Source organism: Lucilia sericata, unplaced genomic scaffold (assembly GCF_015586225.1).
Source record: "Lucilia sericata isolate MDLA Ls3-8-SP2 unplaced genomic scaffold, ASM1558622v1 Contig001309F_arrow, whole genome shotgun sequence".
NCBI classification, from domain to species: Eukaryota; Metazoa; Arthropoda; class Insecta; order Diptera; family Calliphoridae; genus Lucilia; species Lucilia sericata.
In genome coordinates, this window is record NW_023995256.1 from 33,095 (window position 1) to 54,629 (window position 21,535).

Sequence of the window (21,535 nt, forward strand, 5' to 3'; positions counted from 1 at the left end):
CTTTAAGTATTTTATAAATAGTCGACTTTTCCGACCTTTTTCGACTTTTCCACTTTTTGACTATTTTCGACTTCTTTCGACTTTTTTCGACAATTTTTTGACTTTTTTAAAATTTTCGACTTTTTTCGACAATTTTTTGACTTTTTTAAAATTTTCGACTTTTTCCGACTTTTTATAATGAACCTCTGTATACTTTGTGTCTCAGTAACATTGTCAATCATTGGAAAAGACTACCGAAACATATGTTTTTATTGTGGTCTTTACTAAAGTGTTTGGTGTAAACGAACTCTGTACACCATGATCTTAATTATTTTTTTAACGTAAAAGCAAGGCGAATTCACAAAAGGTGATGGCAGTTCGGCAAATCCATGGCAGAACTAGTGAGGTGAATTACTACAACAATACAAGAACAACATGTATTATGTTTTTGTATTAGAATTAGCTAACTGTCAAAAATGACATATTAAATGTAAACAAATAACATTCATAATGTAAACAAATAACATTCATAATGTAAACAAATAACATTCATAATGTAAACAAATAACATTCATAATGTAAACAAATAACATTCATAATGTAAACAAATAACATTCATAATGGTCTTTCCTAATGTATTTATAAAATTACATACCTTTAAAAATTATCATTGAGGGAAGGACAAAGAATCATCTGTCTTTTCTACTTCCGTGGTGTACTGTATAAAAAGCTTCTAAATATAAATTGACATATCGCTCATTTACTGCAAAATTGATGAAAGTAAACTACCACCCCAATTAAAATCGAATAGTTCAAAAAATCAATCGTTAGAACTATCTATCTATCTATCTATCTATCTATCTATCTATCTATCTATCTATTATTTTATAAATAAAACAAAATATTTGTATCCTTAATAAAATTATTTTTGTAACAATAAAGTAAATAATAACGATGGAAAATTTTATTTTTTTATTATTTATCATCAGGCTGTAAATCTGCCGTTTGCTCTAAAAATAAATGTGATAAACGATTTTTATTATAAGTTATAATAAAGTTATCATATTCTTCATTCGATTTTTTATGGATTTGCCTTACATGTTGTGTGCAGCTAAAAAAAGAGAAAAATGTAACAATAATTATTAAACACAAACGGCAAGAGAATATGGAATTAAATTTAAACATTTCTGATTCAATTAGTTTATAATGAACGTACCAATCTCTTCGGAAAAATTCTTTATCACATATAGAACACTTCATTAAAGGTTCATTCAAGTGAGCGGCTGTATGAGATTTAAAACTAGTGCTCAGAATGTTTTTATCACAATATTTGCAGCGCACCCAGTATCTGGACTAAAAGTAAAAAATAAAATAAATATGAAAAACAAAATAAATATTTCATAACGTACCCTCTTTTTGCCATTCGAATTTATCGTTACCGCTGAATGGGAATTCATGTGTATTTCCAAATCGACTTTGCGGAAAAATTCTTTTGAACACAAAGTGCATGGTATCATTTGTCCCAAATGTATGCGTCTGTGGACATTGAGTGCACCCCTCTCAAAGAAGGCTTTATCGCAAAATTCACACTGATATCTCTTTATTCGATTTTCATTGTGTATTCGCATATGAGATTTGAGATGATTTTTATCGTAAAACTTAACGCCGCAGACGGGGCAAGGAACTTTACGTTCACGATTTACATGTGTTCTTTCGTGTTTTTGTAATGAATATTTGTTGTGTAAAATTTTAGCTGAAACTCAAGCATAAGTGAAAATTTAAAATTGAAAAAATAAAACAAATGAACTTACAGCATATAGAACACATACTCGGAGTATCATATTTTTTTTTCTTTTTAAGATTTTGCTCATCTAATGTTTCAGGTTCAGAAGTTTCTTTTTTATAACGACCTTTTTTCGGAGAATTTTTTAATTTTTTCACTGTATTGCTTTTGTCCTGATCAACAGAGGACTTCTTTTTTCTTTTAGTTGTGGCATACGATGTTCGCGTTGATAGTGACTCCTCGCATTCCGAATACTCTATTTTTAAAGCTAAATCAATATCACATTCTTCATTGTTTTCATTGTCAACAGATTTTTGGACATCTACTGTAGAAGAATTGTATATTTCATCATCAGTATTCTCACTCTGAAAATAATCCACTGATTCTGTATCGGTTTTCTCTACTAGAACTGTTTCAAAATCAGTTGAATTACAATTTACACTTTTTTCGGCAATATCTGTTATATCCTCAATGAACACAAGGTCATCATGACTATAAATATCCACTTCATTATGAATGCTGTTTACATCAAGCAGGAAGTTATAGGAATCAAGTGCTTTTAAAATTAAACTGTGTATATATTTCAAACCATTTGAACATTTTTGGCATAACATACATGAAAAGGGATCAGCTTCTAAAAAAAAAAAATAAGAAAACAAAAATTATTTTGTCTCATTGAAGGCAGCATCATGTTTGGGTGGTGCAAATTATCTGTATACAAACCAAGGCATTCCAATTGTGTATATTTGTAGTAACAATCTTTGTAGGTAATATCGCCATGTTCGGCTAATCTATTATTCCAATCTATAGCTATTTTTTCATCCAAACAAATGCGACAAACTGTATCTTTAAATTCCGAAGAATTCATCTTTGGCTTTGGAATAAACAATGCAATTTGTTTGCCTCTTTTTTATTATGGTAAACAATTAATTCACAATGAATTGATACCATTTAAATTACATGACCACGTTTACACGTTAATGTCAAATTTATTTTATAAATCGAATTTACGGCAAATTAACATAAGGTGGTGACAAAATTTTGTTACTGCCAATTGAAGAAATCAAAAATGTTAAAGATATTTTTAATTTATATTCCAGCTGCCGCAGGCCGGGTAAATAATTCATATGTGTTTTGTTATAAAAGTGTTCCGATACTGATTTTTTTAGTTAATAATTGTATTAAGAGGGCTTATTGACAAAATATAGAACAATTTTTTAGTGAATTTTTTACATACAATAAAAAATATATTTTTTTATAACTTATTAAAAAAAAATTTATCTTAAAATTTTTGCCATTTTTAAGTTTTTGCTTATTAAATATTTAATTTACATGACCATTTCTAAAGTCATTACTATTTTACTTACATATTTATTCCATATTTAATATATCCAAACCAAAATAATTTTAATACAATAACGTAAAATTTTTTAGTTAATAGTAATATTTTATAAAAAATAATTAAAATAAAAAATGTTAAAACTTTAGTAGTATTTATTTTTACAATTTTTATAACATATTTAAAAATAAATAGCAAATAATTAGAATCCTTATTTTTCAATTCCTTAATATTGGTATACATAATTGCATATGCACTCCCAAAATGAAATGTCTTACTCGCTCATTGCATTTTTGTATATTTTTATATATTACTCATCACTAAATTGTATATCGGCTTTTTGCTCCAGAAACAAATGTGATATACGATTCTTTTTGTATTGCACAATAAAATCATTGTATTCTTCGTTCGTTTTTTGATGAACTTTTTTAACATGGAGAACACAACTAAAAGTGAAAACAAATTATTTTTTATAAATTATTATTATTATATATAAGGACAACATTAACTATGAATTGCAATAACAAATACATACCTTCCCCGTCGGAAAAACTCTTTATTACAAATTGAACATTTCATTAAAGGTTCATTTAAATGAGCAGCTGTGTGCGATTTAAAACTTGTACTTAGTATGGATTTGTCGCAATGTTGGCAACGTACAAAATATCTTGACTACGATTAGAATTGGATTAAACTTAAACAAATTTAAATTTACAAATTCACTTACTCTTTTTTTCGTATCAGTATTTATTGTTGTAGCCGAATGTGAACCCATATGGCGATCTAAATCAATTTGACGATAATATTGTTTTGAACATAAAGTACAGGGTATCATTTGTCCTAAGTGAATGCGCCGATGTATATTTAGACCGCCTTTATCGTAGAATGCTTTATTGCAAAATTCACACTTATGCCTCTTTTCCCGATTTTCTTTATGTATACGCTTATGAGAGTAGAGATTACGTTTGTCATAAAATTTCAAACCACAGACTTTACAAGTCTCTTTCCGTTCTCGGTTTTCCATGTGGGTTTTTTCGTGCATTTGTACTGCATACTTGTTGTGCAAGATTTTTGCTAAAGAATATTTAAATAAATAAAATTTAATTCACGAAATGTAAAAATAAATGGTACCTAAACATATTTAAACGTAATATGAAAAATTATAAATTATTTTGAATTATTACGAAAGTAACGACTTTTTGAAACAAAAAGTTTACTTACAACATATCGAACACATTCTTGGCTTTTTAATTTCTTTATATTTTTTTTTGACTTTGGCCTCTATTTGTGAGCCAACATTTTCGACTTGATCACATATATTTTCATTTCTAGTTTCGCCATTCTTCTGACAATAAGTATTTTCTACATTCTCTAAGCTTTTTGATTTCTTTGTGTTATTCTCCTTAACTACCACTTGTTTTTTTGCTTTTCTTTTTACAAGAGTTTTATTTTGAGATTTTGCTGGCGTTAAGTCTGGCATATTATTATTAGAATTATCCACTTTCTTCATTTTCTCTATAGGGTTTTCTGACTTTTTGTTATATTTTTCGTAATTGCCTTTTAACGAAATATAACGTTTAGATCGTCTACCAACTTTAGTTTTTGTCGGTTTAATCTTAAAATCTTCATCTGAGTTGTCATACACAAAATGATCTTCTATTATGGGTTCTACTTCTAATTTATGCACCAGTACTGTTTCAAATTCTGTTGGTGTATATTTTATATCGGTTTCAATATTTGTGCTATTATTAACAATTTGTGTGTTGATGTTTGCTGCAGATTCTTGAAAATATTTATATGATTCTAATGCTTTCAAAATAAGAGCATGGACATTTTGTAAACCATTTGCACATATTTGACATAACATGGGTGAAAAACTGTCGAAATCTGAATAAACCGAGATTTGAGACATAAATTTAATAAAAATATTTTGAATATACATTTACAATTTGGAAGACAATACTAACCAAGCCATTCCAATTGTGTATACTTGTAATAACAATCTTTGTATGTTATCTCGCTATAACCATATATACTATCGTTCCAATCTAATACTACCGACTCATCTAAACAAATTCGACATATATTTTTCTTAAATTCCTGGGAATTCATTATTTTGTTGTTAAAATCGGAATAAAAATAAACTTTGTAACTTTTTGTTGTTGCTTAGAAAGGTAAACAAATAATTCATAGGAAAATGGTAACACAAGAGTGAAAGTTGTTATAACAGAAATAGCCTATCAATGGCACGAATGAAGAAAAACTTATAATATGAGAAAAATCTATTGTTCAGTTCACAATCAAGTTGTATGTTGTAACTACTAAAGTGTAGTAACAGTGATTGTGAATAGATCTTTTCAGCAAGTCATAAGTTTATATTCTCAATGAAAAAACAATCAAAACAAACATATGTACATAACAAAGTCAAAAGATAAAAAATCAAATAATATTAAATTATTTAAACAAGCAAAATAGACCAAATTAATTTCTTTGAATTTTAAGTTTTATTTTTTTTATTACATATTTTAAAGTTTAAACTAATAAATTTTTTAATAAGATAAACAATTTTTAATAAAATTTTGAAAGCCACAGCTTTCTACATTTTCAGCCAACTAATAAATAATTTTTCTTTTAATATCGTTCTTTTTCTGTCTAGAAAACTAACAAAATTTATTGTTTACATTTTAAAAAAATAAAAAAAATTAGAATGTCCTTTGTTTATGTTGCATAAAAATCTAAACAGACAATTCAAAACGAAATGATAACACAAAAGTAACAGTTGCAGCAATAAAAATAGAAATAATCCACTAGATGTTTAAATATGAATAAAAAGTTTAGCATATTTCATTTATTTTTTATTTTTATTATAAACACAATTTTCAAGGGCATGTTTTTTCTAATTAAATTGTAAAAAATAAGCGAATAAATGATTTAAATAGCTTTAATTGATTAAAATTTTGCTATATATCGAAAAATCTATTACCGAAATTTATGATAATTCTTTTGGCATAAAACTAGATTCTTAAAATATTGTATTTCTGCTATAAATTCTTCAAAAAGAAAAAAAAACTTGATGTAAAAGTATAGAATGCTATTTACGTGTGCCATTCATGAAACTTTTTTTGGTTTTTCTTATGGATCTTGTAATATTTTTATTATTTTCCAGTTATTTCTACATGATTTATCAAAAAATCACAACTCACCCAATTATCAACCTTATGATAGTAATTAAGAGTCAATGCTTCGTATTAATCAATTCAATTTGAGCTTAATTCGCCAAAATCTTAATTCAGAAATAGAAAGTTGAATCTTCTAATAACTTTATAAATAATATGTTTCGAATAAGATTTGTCATTTATATAAAATTAAATAAAATTGTTTAATCATATTTAATTAGCTGAAATTAAAATAAAAAAGATTGTATTTGTAAAATACTAAATAAAATTTTTATTTGAAAAATTTTTATTAATCCCCTACAAAATGAATTCGAAAAAATTTAAATCATTTAGCAAGCAATTAAGCCTTTAAAGAATAAATTATACAAGTAATGAATTCAACATTTTTAAAGTCCTAAGGAATTTAGCTTATGAATTAATTCGAATGAATGATTTTATAGAGTGGCGAAGTAATAAATTTTAATTTGATTAAACAAATTAAATTAAGCCTTAAACCTTTGTTAAGAATTAATTAAATAACTTAAATCAATTTAAATTTTACGGTCCCAACGAACCTAACGTAACATTTATGTTAATGAAATTTTCTACGTTCTGCATTACGTTTTGTATTCAAAATAGGCACCATCACTAAAGTAATGACATATACATATGTAACTGTTTTAAATTTTTGGAGGGTGGGCTCGTAAGCGTGACAAGTTTCACCATTTTTATTATTTGTTTGATTTTTAAGTTGAGACATCAGCTAGAAAATGTTTGAACTGTAATAAATAACAGTGCCAACCTCAATTTTCGAATATGTATTATATATATTTAATATTTTTCTGTATACACTTTCGTTACTTCTTGCTCTATCATTAAACGTGTAAGTCGTGGTTCAAATTTGGTATCCAATTTTTTTATAAACTTGTCGGAATCACCACCCATGACATCATGACATTGTCTCAGATGACGTTTAATACTGTAATTAAAAGTGAAATTGAAATAATAAAATATTAATTTGTGGATAGCAAATTGCATACTCTGAGTCGGGGAAAAATTGCTTGTTGCATATTAAACATTCTATTTCATACTGATTTAAATGCTTCGCTTTGTGACGTTTCCAAGAGTTGGTATTGACTTTATCACCACATATATCGCATTCCCTAAAATATTTTACCTAGCAAATATGTACAATAGGTGTAACAAATGTTAAAAAAAAAAATTGTTTATTATTTAACTTACTCGAACTTTTGGCACTACTTCAATATCTGCTTTTAAGGGCATAACATCATGACTTTTCATGTGTCGATTCAGATCGACTTGACGATAAAATTCTTTAGGACAAAAGTTACATTTTACCATTTGTCCCAAATGGATGCGTCTGTGAACATTTAGTGCGCCACGAGCAAAAAATGATTTAGGGCAAAATTCACATTTGTAATTGCGTTCTCTTTTATCATCGTGAATGGCCATGTGTGCTTTTAAGCCATATTTGCAGTACATTTTTAGGCCGCATATAGGGCAAACTTCAGTACGTTCTCGATTTTGTTGGTGTGTTTTTTCATGATTAGTTAAATGAGTTCGCGATTTAAATGTCCATGCTGCAATATAGAAATAGTTGGAACTGTATTTTTTCAATATATATAATTATATTCCACTTACAACAGTAGGCACACATTAAAATTCTTTTCTTTATCCTTTTGACCACACTTTTCGTATTAGCAGTAGAATTTTTATCGATCTCTGATTCAGATGCTGATTCCGAATTCTGAGTAAGTGAAAAATCATTATCCCGTGACTCCTCGTCAGATACCTTATTCATAGCTAGAGCTTCCGTTAAAACATGTCCTTTTTCATCCTTGTTCGTATTTAAGTTATCCGTAGTATTCGTGTCAAGTAAATTTTTCAAATTAACTATTACTACTTGGTCTTTATTTAATTGTAATGTATTGTCTGTTATAATTTGTGATTGTTGATTCTTTAGTTTTAGGTCGGATGTTAAAGCTTTCTCAGAATTAAATGAATTATACATATCTTCCGATATTACTTCAACTTTTTCGCTTTGCAATAACTTATCTGCATTAATTACACATTTCTGACTCTTTAATTTCAAGTCAGATGCTAAGGCTTTCTCCACTAGTATATAGGCATTTCTCAAGCCATTACCACAATCCAAACATAACATTTGTGTGCGAGAATCTGCATCTAAAATGTAAATTACTAGTTTAACACTTTCCACATAAACACTATGTGTTTACCTTGTTCCTGAAGATGCGTGTATTGGTAGTAGCATTCTTTGTAGGATGGACCAGAAAATTCAAAAACAGCTTCGCTCCAATCAAAAAATACATTTGTTGTTAAACAAATTCTACAGGGATCTTCGTTAGAATTCATGACGTTCAGTTCAGTTTGGACTTAAACAAAGTAAATTAATAAAGTAGCATCACTTGAACAGCTGACTATTTTTTTTAAACTAGATAAATGAAGCAAATTGTCAAAGTTTGTTTTGAAAATTGTTAACATTGTTTACGTCGCCATTTTTAAATTGTGTTTTGCTATTTGTTAAAATTTGTGAAAAGTTGAAAAAGTGAATTAAAAGTGGTTTTAAAGTAGTTTAAAAGTGTAATAAATTGTATAATATATAATAATATAATTAAATCGTTAATATCTTTAACTTAAAAGTAATATTTTTTATTTATGTTTTGTTCACATTGTTTTTCAAGGAAATTTTATTTTGACACAATCTTGAATTTTCCAAAAACAAAATACATGTGGTTGTTGTAGATGTTGTTGTACAACAAGAGATGTCGCTACTTTATTAATATACTTTGGACTTAAATAAAAAATTAACAAAATTTCTTGTTTACAATCTGCGAGTGTAAATTTCATTCAGCCTGGAATGATATCATGGAAAAACTACACTGAAGAAAATAGTAACTACCTTTTTGTAATATTTATGAAAATTTCGAGATTCACATGGAAATAATTGCACGGATATATTTGTCATTCCGTTTGTAATTTTTCGACCTTATAAATTATATATACATAAAGCGGAGTCGAATTAGTTTTAAGAAGATTCCAGATATCTGCGAAAAGTGAATCTTCAATAATTCTGACATGCTTTAGAGAAGTTTATTATTTAAAATCATCAAATGCGATTCATAAATAAAGGATATATGTGCAAAATTCCGAAAAAAAAAACAAGAAAATATTACGTTTCTTAACATTCTTGATTAGTTTTCGTCTCTATATTTGTGCATCATAATTTTATTTTTTTTTTTATAAATTTATTTTTCTGTATATACTTCTGTTATTTTTTGTTCTATCATTAAACTTGAAAGTCGTGGTTCAAATTTGTTATCCAATTTTATTAAAAATTTGTCACATTCATCACTTTGAATATCATGACATTGTCGAAGATGACGAGTAACCCTAAAATTAAAATGAATTTGTAATTTAATTATGTATTAAATATCAATTTGAAGAATATAATACTTTGAGTTAGGAAAAAATGTTTTACTGCAAATCAAACATTGTAATGTAGGCTGGTTCAAATGCTTTGCTCTGTGATGTTTCCAATCGCTCGTATTGATTTTATTACCACAAAAATCACATTTCCTGAAATATTTTGCCTGAAAAATATGTACAAGAACAGTATTATATATTACAAATACCTTTGAGGTACTTTTCTAACATACTCTAACTCTTGGCTCTATACCAGTGTTTGATGTTAAAGGCGTAACATCATGACTTTTCATGTGTTGATCCAGATCTACTTGACGATAAAATTCTTTTGGACAAAAATTACACTTTATCATTTGTCCTAAATGTATGCGCCTATGAATATTAAGTCCACCACGCGCAAAAAACGCTTTTGGACAAAATTCACATTTGTGTTTGCGTTTTCTATTTTCATCGTGAATGTCCATGTGCATTTGTAAGGTATTTTTGCAATAAAATTTTAAGCTGCATATAGTGCAAACTTCCGTACGTTTTCGATCTAGTACGTGAGTTTCCTCATGTCTAATTAAATGAGCCTTAGTGTGAAAAATTTTTGCTGTGATATAGAAATAATTGGAAATATAATTTTTAAGGTATTTTCAGACTACAATACTGAGTATTAACACACTTCAAATTAAAAATATTATGAAAATAATTCGCATTTTCAAAACATCAATCCGAAAAATACATTTTATGTTTACACTATAATATTTTGCACTTTTCGTTCTTATTTTTAATGTATTTTACACTTTTTGTTTGTTTTTTATTGTATTTATAAAATACATACCGAATACGTTTGAAAATAAAAAGTTTTTGAATTGTTTTAAAAAATTTATGAATACCGACCGTATGCCAAAAAAAAATCAGTAATATTTTTGAAAATCAAATTACAAATTATATTTAGACTAGTAAATTGTATTATGATACAAACATTTTTGACAAATATTAATACTCATTATTGTAGTCTAAAAATACCTTTACCACGTATAGATTTATTTTTTACTTACGACAGTGGGAACACAATAATGTTAATATCTTTTTCTTTTTCGGTTTTTTTTCACTTTTGCTATTTATGTTGGTATTTTTATTGAGCCCTGACTCAGATGCTGAACCCGAATTCTGTATACTAACATCATGTAACTCCTCATCCAATAACGTATTTACAGTTATAGTTTCCGTTGAAATGTATCCTTCTTCATCCTTGTTTGTATTAAAAGTATACTCAATAGTTGGGTTCAGTGAATTTTGTGTGTCATCTATTATTAGTTCTTTTTTAAATTGTAACCGATTTTCTGCTATAATTTGTGATTGTTGATCCTTTAGATTTAGTTCAGGTGCTAAAGTTTGCTCAGAATTAATCATATTACACCTATCAACTGATATTACTTCTTCCTTTTCAAATTTTAATAGACTATCTGCTATAATTTCACATTTATGATTCTTTAATTTTAAGTCAGATACCAAAGCTTTCTCCACTAGAATATAAGCATTTCTCAAGCCATTACCACAATCCAAACATAGCATTTTCGTGTGAAAATCTGGATCTAAAATAAATGTTATACTGTAACACTTTTCAAAAATAATTGTTTCCACATTCTCTTTACCTTGTTCCGGAAGATGCGTGTACTGGTAGTAGCATTCTTTATATGATGGACCAGAAAATTCCAAAACAGATTCGCTCCAATCAAAAAATACATTTGTTGTTAAACAAATTCTGCAGGAATTCATTATATTCAGTGAATTTCAATAAAAAGTAAAAAACGTAAAAAAGTGTCAACAAATTGAAAATTACTACTACATACACTACATATACTACATATCAGTGTTGTCAACTATTTTATACTAAAACGCGCCGTCCATTCACTCAAAACGCACTAAAAAGCGCTAAAATTATATTTTTACACAGTCTTAAAAAATATAGTATTTAGCTAAAATTTGTTTATTAAAAAGATTACTCCTTAATTGGAATTTTGATTCGGGAACGAAATTTAAAAAATTAAGGTTAATACAAATATGTTCGATTTTCTTATTCAATGACTAATTGCTATCATCGATCAAGATCTCAATAACTAGTCAAAGAGATTTTTTGAAATTCCCCATAATAAATTTTATTTGTTTCCCCATAATAAATTTTATTTTAATTGTTTCCTTCACAGTGAAGTTATAAAAAAATAATGCTAAATTTTTGTGAATCAAACTTTGTGCGATCAAAATTATTTTTGTATTATTCACATTAAAATATCAATAGTTTTCACGAAATGCAATTTTAATTTCAAGTTCAAGTTAACCTAACTAAAATTAAGTTAATTTACAACTTTTCCCTTTTTTGACGTGAAAAACTTCCCTTGTTGTGAATTTTTTATAGAATTTTCTGATCAATAAAAAGCTGTTACGATCAAAATCAACTGTTGTGGAATTTCACGAAATCAATTTTCCCTTCGAAGGGATTGAAAATTTAAGAAGAAACAATTTCAATTCTTTTGGCGAAAATGGTGAATATTTTTTATTTTAGTTTTAAAGTTTTAAAATAACTTATCACACTAAAAGATCTTTGAATTACTCATAATATGGAAAGTTTAGAAAAAGGAACTTAATAAATTTTGTACGGCAGAGTACTGTCTAAAATTATTCCGTTTTATCTTTATTGTTAAACTAGAATAATTTTATGTTATTAAAAAGATTTTTCATTTGTTGAAATAAGCGCTAATTTAGCGCCTTTTTCCAAAAAAGCGCTAAGAGGAAAAAATGCGACTTTTGGATTGTTAAAAGGCGTTAAAGCTACATATGTATGTATATATGTACGTATATGCATAATAAAGTAAGGTGACTGCGATAAGCAGCTGATTATTTTTTTTATTTTTGTGTAGAGTATGCTTAATGTCAAAAGCTGTTATTGTTTACATGTTATGAATGTTAAGGTCCAAACAACGGTTCTATAAATCGACTTTCCAATAATTAAATAATCGACTTTTTGTTTCAAAAAAGTCGATAACTCGACTATTGTCTATGAAATAAGTCGAAAAGTCGACTTTGTAAATAAAAGCCGAAAAAAGTCGAAAAAAGTCGAAAAGTCGAAAAAAGTCGTAAAAAATGGAAAAAGTCAAAAATTCGGAAAAAGTCGAAAACTCGAAAAAAGTCGAAAACTCGAAAATAGTAGAAAAAAGTCAAAAATAGTCAAAAATTTTAAAAAGTGGAAAAAAGTATAAAAAAGAAAAACTCGAAAAAAGTAAAAAAATAGTCGAAAAAAGTCGAAAATAGTCATATAGTCGAAAAAATCGAAAAGTCGGAAAAAGTCGAAATGTCGAAAAAAGTCGACTTGACATTAGTCTGATTCTAGTACAAAAACAAAATAAATGTAGTTTTTGTATTGTTGTAGTGATGCAGTCACCGTTTTTATTATGTCATGGAGTATGCTTTCTGTCAAAAGTGATGCGGTCACCTATCTAGTTCCGCCATGGCATACTCAATGCAAAAATAAAAAACTTTCGTCGAAAAGTCGCCTTTTCAAAAATACAAAAACCACTTTTTGTTTCAGCTATAGAATCCTAGTATATAACTACAAAATTTGTCTAATCTAAATCTAAGACTAAAAAAAATATATTTTTATTGATTTTTTTTTAGCAATTTTCATTTGTAAACCTGGAAACATTATTTTTAACATAAACAATGAACAAAGTCACAACTTTGTCAACTCTACTATACAACTATAGAACTAGACTTCTATAAGACTACTTTCGAATAATCGAACATTCGACCTTTTGTCACAGGGTATACAGAAGCGTCACGACCAAAAAACTATTTCTTTCTATTTCGCACAACACTTACACCATTTGTTTCAACTATAGAACCCTATGGCAGCCCTGATTATAAAAGCAACCCTGCTCAAAGTCTCCAACATACAAGTTTCGATAACACGATTACTTTTCTTCTTTTTTTTTTTGTAATAAACGACAACAAATAGTTATCGAAACTTATTGTGTATTTATTTCAATATAGGAAAGATTTTACCCTTTTTATTTCATTTTATGTACAAAAGTTTAAGTTTAAAACACTAAGTATAACAATAAAATTATAAGAAAATAACTGCTATTTGGAAAACTAAGAAAAAATTATTGGGAAAACGTTTCATAACAATAGCAAATCTATTAAAATATAAAAAAGCCAGCTGCTGCAGCAGACATTTTTTTTCACGGAGGCAAAAACTCTACAGTAAAAAGGACAACAAATACGGAAGAACACAAATCAGAATAAATTAGGAGGGAAATACCATAGAATTGAAAAATCTATTTAGAAATAAACAAAATTTAGCCAAGAAAATGAGTTCGGTAAGTTGTTTTATGTCATTGGAGTTATTGTATTTTTCATGTTTACACAAAAATTATAAAATGCCTACATTTATACCTATTGTAGGTTTCTTTTTTTTGGTTTGTGGTCTGGGGTATTGAAATCGAACAAAAGTATAACAACCTAACCTTACATAGTTTATTCCAGAAAGTATTAAGTCGATTTTGGCAAATAAATTCCAATAATTGTGTAGCTGGGAATTTTCTAGATTTTTCTGTGGTAACTTTTCCTTATGCAGATTAAAAAATCTTGAATGTTTTGCCACTATAATTTGTTCAGAATCATGTTCTGAAGTTATTTAATACTTTTCGTGCAAATTTTGCAATTAAAATAAAGTTAATTTTTGTTATAGGTTACATTTTTGCCTATGATTTCACTCTATCAAATTTAATAAAGATCGATCTATACCAGACTCCAGTCGTTTATAATGCATCTGCATGAAAGCGTGGGGAGGAAAATAATATTTTCATACAAAAATTACCCCTTAGAAATTTATTATATCTCAAATGGAAGCTATTATTTAGACATTTTAATTTTATTTAAGAAATTCTAAAATTGGGTCCTTTGATGAAGGTCTTATGTCCAAAATTTCTATCATGTACCTATGTATTTTTGCCAATGCCCATATTTCTTAAATACCAATAAAATACAAATGAGTAAAAAGATGCACATAGTTATAAAGACTAAATAAAATACGAAAGTTGACTTTCCTTTGAGATATTAATCATGAAATTTAAATTCCTTTCAGATCTCCAATGTAGAAAACCTCTCGCCTCAAACAATAAGACAAGTGATGAAGGAAATGCAAAGCATGGTTGAAAATCCCCTGGAGGGTATAAAAATACAAATTAACGATGCTGATGTCACCGATATACAGGCTCTTATCGAAGGTCCAGCTGGTACCCCCTATGCCGGCGGTATGTTTCGTGTCAAACTTACGTTAGGTAAAGATTTCCCTCAAGCACCTCCAAAGGCCTTTTTCATAACGAAAATATTTCATCCCAATGTGGCCGCCAACGGTGAGATCTGTGTAAATACCTTGAAAAAGGATTGGAAACCGGATTTGGGCATTAAACATATACTACTCACTATTAAATGTCTACTTATTGTACCCAATGCTGAGTCAGCACTAAATGAAGAAGCCGGCAAAATGTTGCTGGAACGTTATGATGATTACTCGCAGCGCGCTAAAATGATGACAGAAATACATGCTTTAGCCGCTAAATCTACAGATTCCAAAGATGATGATGGCCCTAGTTCGAAAAAACATGCCGTCGATAAGAAACTACAGGATAAGAAAAAGGAAAAACTTATAAAGGAAAAAAAGCGTATGCTTAAGCGATTATGAGTGGCATTCCCATCATTAAACAACGCAATAAGGAAATAATTACGAAATACATCTCCTTACGACATTTTGCAACAAAATAAAGAGCGCGCTGACTTACAAGGAAAACCTAACGCGTTGTGTTACCAACATTTATTTATAATTTTTAATTTACTGCTGCACCACATACACATCATTTATTTACAACACTCCACAACAGCATATATCAACCAACCAAACATTATTTAACATCAGATTCATCATCATCATCAACTGTATTAGTTTAATTTGTATGTGTACATCGTCTGTTAAAGGAAACTTATCTCTCAGCATTTTAAGACAAAAAAATCTAACAAGAATTCCCTTTTATTTTTTTATATTTTGTTTTATTTGCTTTGATTTGCTATTTTATAGTTTTTCTTCTATTAGCAATTGTCCGGTAAATTTTGATATATTTTTGCTTATATTTTAATTTTTATTTCTGTTTTTAATATAAAATTAACAAAACACAACATCTTAATTGCATAAAACTATTTAACGATTACATACATATTTAATGTTTCCCCTTTTTTTCTTCTCTATTCATGTTAAAAATCTTACGTTTTACTCTTAAATAAATTTAATTTAAATTAATAAAAAACAACATATTCTTTTGCACTTTAGTTACTAAATTATATTGGCAATAAGGGCGAATCAATAATATGTATTGGAAGATGCATCTAACGCTGATAACTTTAAATCTGCGAATCTGAGAGAAAATCCTACGATGGTTAATTCGTGTAATATTTCAAGTATTTTAATTCCAATGTTTATTTCTTAACATAAACCACTGTGTACGAATAATATTCACTATGTGGGTTGTGTAGTCTTAATACAAAAATGGTTATACAAAATATTCGGCCTTACAATAAATAATAGTTTAATTTTCAATTCAATCAATTTAATGATTAATGCGCATGAGCAGCATTGTTTGTTATAATAACGAAGAAAACACACACAGGTACTGTGCTCTCAAATATGTTAAAAGAGTCAATAAACTAAATCTCAAACATGTCAAATTAAAACTCAATAATAGTTTTTTCAAAGTGGTTTCTAAATTTTATGGTTTAATTTTACTGGAAATATTTTTTAAAAAAGGGTTCAGAAATACTTTCGCATCGAATTGCAAAGTTAATTCCCTGGATACTATAGTGAATAGATTTAAATCATTTCAAATTTCATCTCAACAAAGAAATTAAAATTTTTCCCTACTCTCTAATTCATTAGATTATTTCAAATTTTTCATTTAGAATATTTATACATATATTTAAAACATTTAAATATTGGACAGATATTGCCCGTCATGCTTACATAAAGATAAAAATCGTTCTGTTTATTTTTTTAAAACAATTTTTTAAATTCAAAGAACTGTAGTATGGAGTTCTATATATCATGGTTCTATATGTTTAAGTAAATAAATAATAAATACAAGTATTTGAAATTTTGTACGTTGGCGGTTAAGTGCGATTGATTGAAGTAAAGTTTTATTGTTGTATTTTGTTGCTGTTGTTATTGTCGTTGTCTTGCTGCTGCTGCTGACTGTTGTTAGTTGTAAATATGGCTTTGGCTTTGTATGTCTTAAAATGTGTGTTCGAAGGCGAACAAATGTCAACAACAAACAGTCAAGAGATGATTAGAAATTATGAACAGTGGTTCGTTTATAAATATAGAACATTCATTTGAATACTTGGCATTTGAATTTGAAATAGAAATAAATTCTAGAAGTTTATTCCGTTTCTTTTTATGAATCTTCGTTCCTGTGAGCTACTTGGGAACTGTTCCTCTAGCATTTAGAAATTATAGATTTGTTTCTACCTCAAAAATTATTAATTGTAGTTTTCAATAATTCCAATTTATTGTCCATCAGTTTACCAGTTTTTTCCAACTAGTAAACTGCTTCTTATTTTTATTGAAAATTACTCATACCACCCGTAACACACATTGTAAACTCAGAAGGAACTTAAAAAATCAGAACTATCAGAAGCAATGAAGAATCAAAATTGAACTGTATTAAATTCATTGCTTCTGATAGTTCTGATTTTTTAAGTTCCTTCTGAGTTTACAATGTGTGTTCTATTTCTGCTCTAGTTCTGTTCTAGTTCTGTTCTAGTTCTGTTCTAGTTGTGTTCTAGTTCTGTTCTAGTTCTGTTCTAGTTCTGTTCTAGTTCTGTTCTAGTTCTGTTCCAGTTCTGTTCTAGTTCTGTTCTAGTTATGTTCTAGTTCTGTTCTAGTTCTGTTCTAGTTCTGTTCTAGTTCTGTTCTAGTTCTGTTCTAGTTCTGTTCTAGTTCTGTTCTAGTTCTGTTCTAGTTCTGTTCTAGTTCTGTTCTAGTTCTGTTCTAGTTCTGTTCTAGTTCTGTTCTAGTTCTGTTCTAGTTCTGTTCTAGTTCTGTTCTAGTTCTGTTCTAGTTTCTGTTCTAGTTCTGTTCTAGTTCTGTTCTAGTTCTGTTCTAGTTCTGTTCTAGTTCTGTTCTAGTTCTGTTCTAGTTCTGTTCTAGTTCTGTTCTAGTTCTGTTCTAGTTCTGTTCTAGTTCTGTTCTAGTTCTGTTCTAGTTCTGTTCTAGTTCTGTTCTAGTTCTGTTCTAGTTCTGTTCTAGTTCTGTTCTAGTTCTGTTCTAGTTCTATTCTAGTTCTGTTCTAGTTCTGTTCTAGTTCTGTCCTAGTTCTGTCTAGTTCTGTTCTAGTTCTGTTCTAGTTCTGTTCTAGTTCTGTTCTAGTTCTGTTCTAGTCATAGTTCTGTTCTATTCTAGTTCTGTTCTAGTTCTGTTCTAGTTCTGTTCTAGTTCTGTTCTAGTTCTGTTCTAGTTCTGTTCTAGTTCTGTTCTAGTTCTGTTCTATTCTAGTTCTGTTCTAGTTCTGTTCTAGTTCTATTCTAGTTCTATTCTAGTTCTGTTCTAGTTCTGTTCTAGTTCTGTTCTAGTTCTGTTCTAGTTCTGTTCTAGTTCTGTTCTAGTTCTGTTCTAGTTCTGTTCTTGTTCTATTCTAGTTCTGTTCTAGTTCTGTTCTAGTTCTGTTCTAGTTGTGTTCTAGTTCTGTTCTAGTTCTGTTCTAGTTCTGTTCTAGTTCTGTTCTAGTTCTGTTCCAGTTCTGTTCTAGTTCTGTTCTAGTTATGTTCTAGTTATGTTCTAGTTCTGTTCTAGTTCTGTTCTAGTTCTGTTCTAGTTCTGTTCTAGTTCTGTTCTAGTTCTGTTCTAGTTCTGTTCTAGTTCTGTTCTAGTTCTGTTCTAGTTCTGTTCTAGTTCTGTTCTAGTTCTGTTCTAGTTCTGTTCTAGTTCTAGTTCTGTTCTAGTTCTGTTCTAGTTCTGTTCTAGTTCTGTTCTAGTTCTGTTCTAGTTCTGTTCTAGTTCTGTTCTAGTTCTGTTCTAGTTCTGTTCTAGTTATGTTCTAGTTCTGTTCTAGTTCTGTTCTAGTTCTGTTCTAGTTCTGTTCTAGTTCTGTTCTAGTTCTGTTCTAGTTCTGTTCTAGTTCTGTTCTAGTTCTGTTCTAGTTCTGTTCTAGTTCTGTTTCTAGTTCTGTTCTAGTTCTGTTCTAGTTCTGTTCTAGTTCTGTCTAGTTCTGTTCCTAGTTCTGTTCTAGTTCTGTTCTAGTTCTGTTCCTAGTTCTGTTCTAGTTCTGTTCTAGTTCTGTTCTAGTTCTGTTCTAGTTCTGTGTCTAGTTCTGTTCTAGTTCTGTTCTAGTTGTTCTAGTTCTGTTCTAGTTCTGTTCTAGTTCTGTTCTAGTTCTGTTCTAGTTCTGTTCTAGTTCTGTTCTAGTTCTGTTCTAGTTCTGTTCTAGTTCTGTTCTAGTTCTGTTCTAGTTCTGTTCTAGTTCTGTTCTAGTTCTGTTCTAGTTCTGTTCTAGTTCTGTTCTAGTTCTAGTTCTGTTCTAGTTCTGTTCTAGTTCTGTTCTAGTTCTGTTCTAGTTCTGTTCTAGTTCTGTTCTAGTTCTGTTCTAGTTCTGTTCTAGTTCTGTTCTAGTTCTGTTCTAGTTCTGTTCTAGTTCTGTTCTAGTTCTGTTCTAGTTCTGTTCTAGTTCTGTTCTAGTTCTGTTCTAGTTCTGTTCTAGTTCTATTCTAGTTCTGTTCTAGTTCTGTTCTAGTTCTGTCCTAGTTCTGTCCTAGTTCTGTTCTAGTTCTGTTCTAGTTCTGTTCTAGTTCTGTTCTAGTTCTGTTCTACATAGTTCTGTTCTATTCTAGTTCTGTTCTAGTTCTAGTTCTAGTTCTGTTCTAGTTCTGTTCTAGTTCTGTTCTAGTTCTGTTCTAGTTCTGTTCTAGTTCTGTTCTAGTTCTGTTCTAGTTCTGTTCTAGTTCTGTTCTAGTTCTGTTCTAGTTCTGTTCTAGTTCTGTTCTAGTTCTGTTCTAGTTCTGTTCTAGTTCTGTTCTAGTTCTGTTCTAGTTCTGTTCTAGTTCTGTTCTAGTTCTGTTCTAGTTCTGTTCTAGTTCTGTTCTAGTTCTGTTCTAGTTCTGATTCTAGTTCTGTTCTAGTTCTGTTCTAGTTCTGTTCTAGTTCTGTTCTAGTTCTGTCCTAGTTCTGTCCTAGTTCTGTTCTAGTTCTGTCCTAGTTCTGTTCTAGTTCTGTTCTAGTTCTGTTCTAGTTCTGTTCTAGTTCTGTTCTACATAGTTCTGTTCTAGTTCTGTTCTAGTTCTGTTCTATATTCTGTTCTAGTTCTGTTCTAGTTCTGTTCTAGTTTCTGTCCTAGTTCTTGTTCTAGTTCTGTTCTAGTTCTGTTCTAGTTCTGTTCTAGCTAGTTCTGTTCTAGTTCTGTTCTAGTTCTGTTCTAGTTCTGTAGTCTGTTCTAGTTCTGTTCTAGTTCTGTTCTAGTTCTGTTCTAGTTCTGTTCTAGTTCTGTTCTAGTTCTGTTCTAGTTCTGTTTCTAGTTCTGTTCTAGTTCTGTTCTAGTTCTGTTCTAGTTCTGTTCTAGTTCTGTTCTAGTTCTGTTCTAGTTCTGTTCTAGTTCTGTTCTAGTTCTGTCTAGTTCTGTTCTAGTTCGGTTCTAGTTCTGTCTAGTTCTGTTCTAGTTCTGTTCTAGTTCTGTTCTAGTTCTGTTCTAGTTCTGTTCTAGTTCTGTTCTAGTTCTGTTCTAGTTCTGTTCTAGTTCTGTTCTAGTTCTGTTCTAGTTCTTCTGTTCTAAGTTCTGTTCTAGTTCTGTTCTAGTTCTGTTCTAGTTCTGTTCTAGTTCTGTTCTAGTTCTGTTCTAGTTCTGTTCTAGTTCTGTTCTAGTTCTAGTTCTGTTCTAGTTCTGTTCTAGTTCTGTTCTAGTTCTGTTCTAGTTCTGTTCTAGTTCTGTTCTAGTTCTGTTCTAGTTCTGTTCTAGTTTTGTTCTTGTTCTGTTCTTGTTCTGTTATTTTCTAGTTCCGTTCAAGTTCTGTTAATTGCTTCGGAAGGACTTCTACAGCAGTAATAATATTATTAAGGAAGGATTATGTTTTGATTTCGAAAATGTTGGGCAGTCGATATAAGTGTATAGAATCATGTCAATATACAAATTAGAAATTAAAAAGTCGGTCTTGTTTTAATCAATATTAATTTTTGAAAAACGGCCCAGTTTTTATTAAAATAATGAATGAAAAAGACAATGTATTATAATTCGAATTAAAAATTCTACTCTTTAAATATATTTTATCTGCTTAAAATAAATCACACTTAATTTAATATTAAGCAAACTGGTTTAAATACAAACTGTAGTTAAAAATATTTTAAGTTATAAAATTTTTAAATCAACAAAGTCAAGGGTGAATCAACAAAAACCAATCATCCATCCAACTACTCAAAACAAATTCAAATAAATAAAGTCAGTTAAAAAGTGTGTTTTTTTATTTTCAAAATAATATTTACCTCTAATAAATGTTTTTCAAATAAACTTTAATAAACAACAAAAGCTTTATAGCTAAACAATAAAGAAAAAAAACTACTGACACAGGTATTTTTAATTTTTTTTTCTTTGAACCACTGTGCAAAAGCAAGACAGTAAGGGGATGGAGGAGTGACGGTAAAATGCGTGTGGTTGCGATTGAATGGACCGCCGCCGTATTGACATTACAATATTATGAGTTAAATCAGTTGTGACGCGATACTAGCGCGATTAACACACGCTT

General features: G+C 29.1%; 5 protein-coding genes across 7 annotated transcripts; 1 reads left to right on the forward strand and 4 right to left on the reverse strand.

Annotated features, from left to right (window-relative positions):
* Positions 1-921: 921 nt before the first annotated feature.
* On the reverse strand, positions 922-2,669 carry LOC119610925 (zinc finger protein 808-like). The gene is made up of 5 exons (XM_037966347.1): positions 2,486-2,669; positions 1,791-2,396; positions 1,389-1,732; positions 1,196-1,332; positions 922-1,090 (listed from the first exon to the last, which is right to left on the reverse strand). Exons 1-5 carry the CDS (start codon positions 2,628-2,630, stop codon positions 955-957), a joined length of 1,368 nt encoding a protein of 455 aa, XP_037822275.1. The 5' UTR covers positions 2,631-2,669; the 3' UTR covers positions 922-954.
* Positions 2,670-3,227: 558 nt separating this feature from the next.
* On the reverse strand, positions 3,228-5,269 carry LOC119610926 (zinc finger protein 429-like). Its single transcript, XM_037966348.1, has 5 exons — positions 5,069-5,269; positions 4,323-4,988; positions 3,829-4,175; positions 3,637-3,773; positions 3,228-3,547 (listed from the first exon to the last, which is right to left on the reverse strand). Exons 1-5 carry the CDS (start codon positions 5,211-5,213, stop codon positions 3,412-3,414), a joined length of 1,431 nt encoding a protein of 476 aa, XP_037822276.1. The 5' UTR covers positions 5,214-5,269; the 3' UTR covers positions 3,228-3,411.
* A 1,790-nt stretch (positions 5,270-7,059) lies between these two features.
* On the reverse strand, positions 7,060-9,299 carry LOC119610922 (zinc finger protein 334-like). Of its 2 annotated transcripts, none has more exons than XM_037966341.1 (6): positions 9,088-9,299; positions 8,515-8,662; positions 7,919-8,455; positions 7,499-7,857; positions 7,297-7,433; positions 7,060-7,235 (listed from the first exon to the last, which is right to left on the reverse strand). In XM_037966341.1, exons 2-6 carry the CDS (start codon positions 8,648-8,650, stop codon positions 7,088-7,090), a joined length of 1,317 nt encoding a protein of 438 aa, XP_037822269.1. In that variant the 5' UTR covers positions 8,651-8,662; positions 9,088-9,299; the 3' UTR covers positions 7,060-7,087. The 2 variants fall into 2 exon arrangements, with proteins under 2 accessions (XP_037822269.1, XP_037822268.1); XM_037966340.1 differs by having other exon boundaries at positions 7,919-8,461.
* Positions 9,300-9,494: 195 nt separating this feature from the next.
* LOC119610915 (zinc finger protein 39-like) lies at positions 9,495-11,586 on the reverse strand. Of its 2 annotated transcripts, XM_037966332.1 has the most exons (6): positions 11,560-11,586; positions 11,362-11,471; positions 10,765-11,301; positions 9,955-10,313; positions 9,752-9,888; positions 9,495-9,688 (listed from the first exon to the last, which is right to left on the reverse strand). In XM_037966332.1, the coding sequence occupies exons 3-6, from the start codon at positions 11,279-11,281 to the stop codon at positions 9,544-9,546; spliced, it is 1,158 nt and encodes a 385-aa protein (XP_037822260.1). In that variant the 5' UTR covers positions 11,282-11,301; positions 11,362-11,471; positions 11,560-11,586; the 3' UTR covers positions 9,495-9,543. The 2 variants fall into 2 exon arrangements, with proteins under 2 accessions (XP_037822260.1, XP_037822258.1); XM_037966330.1 differs by lacking the exon at positions 11,560-11,586 and having other exon boundaries at positions 11,362-11,553.
* A 2,120-nt stretch (positions 11,587-13,706) lies between these two features.
* On the forward strand, positions 13,707-16,065 carry LOC119610919 (ubiquitin-conjugating enzyme E2 S). The gene is made up of 2 exons (XM_037966338.1): positions 13,707-14,082; positions 14,850-16,065. Exons 1-2 carry the CDS (start codon positions 14,074-14,076, stop codon positions 15,447-15,449), a joined length of 609 nt encoding a protein of 202 aa, XP_037822266.1. The 5' UTR covers positions 13,707-14,073; the 3' UTR covers positions 15,450-16,065.
* The last annotated feature ends 5,470 nt before the right edge of the window (positions 16,066-21,535 follow it).

Bases quoted from the DNA above. Each gene is read 5' to 3' on its own strand.
- LOC119610925 (XM_037966347.1), bottom strand. From the start codon at position 2,630: ATGAATTCTTCGGAATTTAAAGATACAGTTTGTCGCATTTGTTTGGAT. The intron at 2,397-2,485 runs GTTTGTATACAG...TTTTTTTTTTAG, and splicing joins TACACAATTGGAATGCCTTG to AAGCTGATCCCTTTTCATGT. The intron at 1,333-1,388 runs GTACGTTATGAA...TTTTACTTTTAG, and splicing joins ATTCGAATGGCAAAAAGAGG to TCCAGATACTGGGTGCGCTG.
- LOC119610926 (XM_037966348.1), bottom strand. From the start codon at position 5,213: ATGAATTCCCAGGAATTTAAGAAAAATATATGTCGAATTTGTTTAGAT. The intron at 4,989-5,068 runs GTTAGTATTGTC...CGGTTTATTCAG, and splicing joins TACACAATTGGAATGGCTTG to ATTTCGACAGTTTTTCACCC. The intron at 4,176-4,322 runs GTAAGTAAACTT...AATATTCTTTAG, and splicing joins AAGAATGTGTTCGATATGTT to CAAAAATCTTGCACAACAAG.
- LOC119610922 (XM_037966340.1), bottom strand. From the start codon at position 8,650: ATGAATTCTAACGAAGATCCCTGTAGAATTTGTTTAACAACAAATGTA. The intron at 8,462-8,514 runs GTAAACACATAG...TTTACATTTTAG, and splicing joins CACGCATCTTCAGGAACAAG to ATGCAGATTCTCGCACACAA. The intron at 7,236-7,296 runs GTATGCAATTTG...TTTTAATTACAG, and splicing joins CAATTTTTCCCCGACTCAGA to TATTAAACGTCATCTGAGAC.
- LOC119610915 (XM_037966330.1), bottom strand. From the start codon at position 11,485: ATGAATTCCTGCAGAATTTGTTTAACAACAAATGTATTTTTTGATTGG. The intron at 9,889-9,954 runs GTATGTTAGAAA...CATATTTTTCAG, and splicing joins GTATAGAGCCAAGAGTTAGA to GCAAAATATTTCAGGAAATG. The intron at 9,689-9,751 runs GTATTATATTCT...TTTTAATTTTAG, and splicing joins ACATTTTTTCCTAACTCAAA to GGTTACTCGTCATCTTCGAC.